At 32.6% G+C, this 5506-nt stretch overlaps 1 protein-coding gene across 1 annotated transcript; it reads right to left on the reverse strand.

Annotated features, from left to right (window-relative positions):
- Window positions 1–326: 326 nt before the first annotated feature.
- On the reverse strand, window positions 327–5253 carry LOC134262434 (transcription factor E2F8-like; the record flags this gene model as incomplete). Its single annotated transcript, XM_062744830.1, has 8 exons — window positions 4645–5253; window positions 3562–4165; window positions 3396–3475; window positions 3032–3162; window positions 1856–1997; window positions 1592–1662; window positions 813–897; window positions 327–470 (listed from the first exon to the last, which is right to left on the reverse strand). Coding segments are annotated over exons 2-8 (1255 nt in total), but the record flags the coding sequence as incomplete, so codon positions are not given.
- Between the last annotated feature and the right edge of the window lie 253 nt (window positions 5254–5506).

Below are 5506 nucleotides of genomic sequence, written 5' to 3' on the forward strand. Positions count from 1 at the left end.
CTTGGGGGTATGTGGGTCCCCAAACTCTACAAGTTTCATACATAGAGGCCCACAATTTTCTTTCGTCTCAGTAAAAATATTCTTTTTTCTCTCAAAATATCATCAGAATATACCTTGTTTTCAATAAAATTTTTCCTGTGGATTTTGACAAAACTTGCATAAAATTCCATGTCCTAGAGGTGGGGGATAATAAGCTATTTGTATAATATCTAGTCCCTTCCAATTTCAAAGAACTGAATTCAATATCTTGTACATATAGTACACAAAAATGTGCTTTTGCAAAAGCATCATTCTTGTAAATTCTTTGAACTTTGAATATTACAAACCATTTAATTCATGCACTTGCTCCAGATCTGGCCCTATATACTGGTAGGTAGGTTTTCTGTCCCTGATATCAGTGATGCGGATTTTCCTGATAAGGTCTAAAGTTGCTAAAATGTTAGCAATGTCATACAGTCTCCTTATCTTTGCTGAAACAGAGAAATAATCAGATCTTTATTTAAAAAATAAAATTATTACAAATTATTTTGAAATGCTGACAGCTCAAACAAGGATTTCCTTTAGTTATACTGTATAAGCAGAAATTTTAGCATGGATTCATTTATGGAACTTTAATGGGGGTGTTGAAATTGCTAAAATTAAATATTACTAATGATTTATCCCACATAAGAAGTTACCATAATATTTCTATCACTCTATGTACCATAAAATCCCTTGAAATAATTCTTTCTACAACTGAAACTAATAATTAAGACAATTATCCTGAATTTGTTTCAAAATTTCCACTTATACAGCAACAGTTTAAAACTTACTTTTGAATTTGGCATTTTCCGTCCTGTCAATATTTGGATCTCCAATGAGGATTTTAGCTGCTAAGTCCAAGTTGACCACTCTTGGCTGCAAATACATAAAATTCCACATAAAAATAATTTCAGCTTATTTGATTAATATTTCACATGACTAACAAATAAAACACAAGATTGATCTTTCAAAAAAAACAGATCTTCAAGAATATGCTGCTTACATTTGGCTGTGTATTCTTTTTAGCACTTTTGGGGGAAAGCAAGTTCCACTAATTCAAGTACAATGCTAAATGTCTTTTACATATACAAATAAACAAGAATTTTATGATACACTAAATCAAATTTCTATTAACTAGTTCATAATTCAATTTCTGCCAATCATCGCACACACTAAATCTAATACATTTACAGTAATTTCACTTTTTTCTATTAAACCTTGTACATCTTTAACTTTCTTTTGGGGAAAGGAAATTGTTGATTTTAAAAATTAAATTTTATGATTTTATCCATTTGTTTTCAAGAGTTTCATTTTTTTTCTGAGTAATACATCTTTTGATGGGTTCGAGTCTACATTTCCAGAGACTTAAAATTTCTTTATTCATGAATGATTTGAGGAAAGTTTGGTTTTAACTGGCTCTGTAGATAATTTAATGATAACAAAGGACACAAAATCGAGGGAAACAACAGTATCTGTTCATTGATCAAATATTATAAGCACTATTTGCTGTACCATCTGAGCAAAAAAACCTTCCACAAGACGAACAATAATCTATTTGTGACAAGCTTACCTTCGACACTAAGAAGAGCATAAGAAACTTCTGACTCATAATGCCCAATGATTTGTCTTTCCTAAGTAAAGCTGCAATGATATAAATTTGCTATCAGAATCAAAATTCCAGCACATAAAACACAAGATACCACACAATTATTCTTTCACATCAATTTGATACCATAGATTTTATTTGAACATACTCCAGTATTGAAAATGATAATTTGCAAAGTATAGATAATTTTCTATATCACTTTTGTAAATATATATACTCTCCTCATACCTGCATTAGGATTGTCTGGATCCATTATAAATGGAGGGGGAGCTGTATATACACTGCCATTCTGCTCGGCCAGTTCACGGTTCAATTCATAATCTTTCACTTTAAGCACTAATTCTCCAAACCCTTCTGCATCCGCTAATGCCTACATTAGAGAAATAAGTTTATTCTTCCTTTTTCACAAATAACACAATTTTTTAACCTTGAAATGTTTCTTCATTCCACATTATTTGTTGAAAAATTCAAATTAACTGTGGAACATAGCTTTTGAAAGGTGGAATGTTACATGTATGTTTTGTTATTGTCAAGTTTCTAGCAACATTTTCAAGAGTGTACTTTCACATTTTACACATTTAAAAGAACTTTATTCGGTAATAACCAATATTTGCCCCCAAAATCAAACTTTGATGGAGGTATATTTAATTAAGTTCTTAAACAGGGGAGTATATGCTGACTTCAAAGCACTGAATATTTTCATAAGTTATAACGTCATATGTACGTAATGACGTCACAAACATGACGTAAATTTCAGTTTTTAATGAATTCTACAGAAAAATGTACACATTTCGTCGATATTTTGAGTAAAAGTCACCGAGCGCATGTGTGTTCAGGATCAATATTTTGATATAATGTGTAGAATGATAATATCAATGAAATATGTAAATATTAATCCTGAACAAACATGCGCTCTATAAATTTAAAAGCTAAAATTGTTGAAATTTTGTCCATTTTGTCCTCTTTCTGAAAAAAATTCTAAAATTGGACTAGTTTGTGACGTCATAAAAACGAATATTGTGAATAAACTGCTTTGAAACTATAATATGTTCTGTTAATTTATATTTCTCATACAATTTATTGAATTCATCACATTTCATGAAGTTTTCAAAATGTAACTTTTGTGGGGGCAAGTATATGCAATATACCGCATATAGTTCTTTCCATATAAGATTTTAATAGAAAGAAATACTGAAAACAAAACAAAGTACATGTACTTTTTCTAAATGTACTAAATGGCAGGTAAAAAAATTGGTTTGTGACACATTTCTTTCAGTTTCATATTCAGAAAAAAAAACTTGATGAGATTTTACTTTTGTTTTCTTCTTCAATTTATCAAATATATACAAAATTTTTAATTGAATCCATACAACAGAAAACACACGTAATTAATGAAGAGCTCACCTTTAATTTGGCTAGAGTATTGACTAGGTTAGTTTTCCCGTGCCACGCGTACTTATTCTTGGCTATCCGGCTAACTATCTCCACACTTTCCAAAACATTGACTATGTCATATATCCTTCTCCTTTCTACCGCTACACAATAGAACAGATTAATAACCAGCAATTATTTAGTGTACATCTCTATAGCATCTTTCTTATACAGCTGTTTGAATATACACTCAAATATAATCCTATTCTTCATAAATCAGTATACATTTAATCAATTTATATACTTTGAGAAAAAGCAAGCTCTGGACATGCTGAAGTCGACTTGCATTTCTTGCAAAGTAGTAGCTTCCCACCTTAAAATATTTATCAAATTTTACCTAATTCCTTTGCAACTTCATCAAGTGAAATTTCTTGACTTTCTTCTGTTTGAGGATTCACTGGGTACTTCTGAAGAAACCTACAAAATTGACATTACATTTTAACGTCATTTTTAACAAATTAAACCATTACAATAAGTTAAACCGCAAAGAGCTAAGTTCCTACTTTTGACAGAGAAGGCCTAAAGACTTTTCCTTTCGAGACCCCGGCTTCCAGTCTCCATTTTCGTCATCCATTTGTGAGGCTGCCAGCTCTGCATCCAGATTTAGGGGCTTAAATTTCCCTCCCATTTCATCACAGTCTTTTCCTTCACTTTCCTCCAACTGTTTTTCTCGGTTCCTTAGTTCTGGACTTACAGCACTAAAAAGCATTTTAAGATTTGCAGTGGGGGTGAGAGGGGCCGAAGTTTCGGGGTTTTCCGTCGGAGTTGAAGGCCTTTCACCTATTGAGTCCACTGAAGATTCAGAGTCATTTTTCACTCTTTCCGACTTTGGAAGAGGTTCAGATTTGTCCGATTTTGCAGAGGATTTTTTCTCTTTTATTGGAGAGGTCTCCTTTCTAGATCTTGTTCTAGCTTTCATGTTTTCTTTGTCAGTCGATGCCTTGATTCTTGGAGAGTTGTGTTTACTTGCTAAAACACAAGTATTTGGGGTGTTGATTGGAGAAAATGGTATCCTGTCTACTTTGGAGTTTGATTCAATAATGGATTCGTCAATAACTGGATTTGTGTTGAGAAGATACAGTGAGGTGGAATTTATTTCTGTCATTTCTAAAGAACAAAAAACAAGATACACATGATCAGGTCATTCACATTATAAGCAAGTAGAAGAAAAAAAAAATGTTTTCAATGTGTAAAAAAGATGATCATAAAATTTACATACATGCTTAATATTCTTTACCACAATAAAATAATAAGTACCAGTTCTTTATTTTTTATATGGGCCTACTTTATAACTGCCAACTGGTAATTCTTAGCATATCTTCCATTTTTTATTCAAAATTATTTTTATTTTGTCCACATCTTCCTTCAATAGTTTTTCAAGCCAACTATCTATGACATTAAACAAAAAGACCACAATGGAAATGGTGTTTGGCCAGACAAAGAAAAATAACACCGGCGTATGTTTCAAGCACAAGTGTAAACAAACAAACAATATATTACCGCGCCAAGTCCCTGTGATTTACCGAGCTTTTTTTCATTAAAAATACAAAGATAATACACTCTTTCGGACATAGAAAAATTGTTACCTGTTTTGTGGTAATATCACAGATAAGAAACCTAAATTATTTTTCGGATTATTCCCTAATTTTCCTGTTGGCGTTCAAACGATAGACGAATACTAGCGCGTTCGAATTTGGCGCGTGATCGTATGCCATAGCGGCCCTTCTTCTGCACATCTGTTATTTATCGGTGGGAAAGTAATTATTTAACCGTTAGGTATACAAAATGCTGATCAATTGATTAATAATTAAAGTTATTAAGTTTAACTGTCCATTTCTTACGCAATATTCCCTGGGGCCATTGGTTAAAATATTGATTTATGGATCGGGTAGTCTAGGTTCCGCCAAATATCTAGGTCACGATTGAGAATGGACACGTTCCTGTTCGCGGAAAAAATTACGTTCTCTGTCATTCACATGTTTTACAGCAAAATAATCTTCCCTGAACATTTTTAAACACAATATAAGGCATATTGAGGTCTATAAATATTTGAAACAGCATCTTCTGGTCTATTTACAGACGATAGACGCTTCCTACCGAGTGACCCTCCCGTGAACGAGATAGGTCGTAACAAGTTTATCATTTTGACCTGGTACACCCACAGGGACAAGCTTTCACCCTGTTTTGTTGTAAAATATGAAAATTGAGTACTATGTTTACACCGATAGCCCTAAAAATGATTTGGCGAACTAACGGTATCGGTTTGATTGATTGAAGGAGTACACAACCCCACAAGAGCACATTCAGTACGTGTAATCCACACGATTCTTGGCCATTGCCACCTAAAAACACTCGATAAACAAAATAACGAAACAATATTCTTAAAATGATAAAATAACAGTTTACATTACCATAGTTAGTGGGTCGTTACAGTGGATATCTTGCTAT

This window comes from Saccostrea cucullata, unplaced genomic scaffold (genome assembly GCF_032062105.1).
Source record: "Saccostrea cucullata isolate Sc308-1 unplaced genomic scaffold, CSIRO_AGI_Scuc_v1 ctg11884, whole genome shotgun sequence".
NCBI classification, from domain to species: Eukaryota; Metazoa; Mollusca; class Bivalvia; order Ostreida; family Ostreidae; genus Saccostrea; species Saccostrea cuccullata.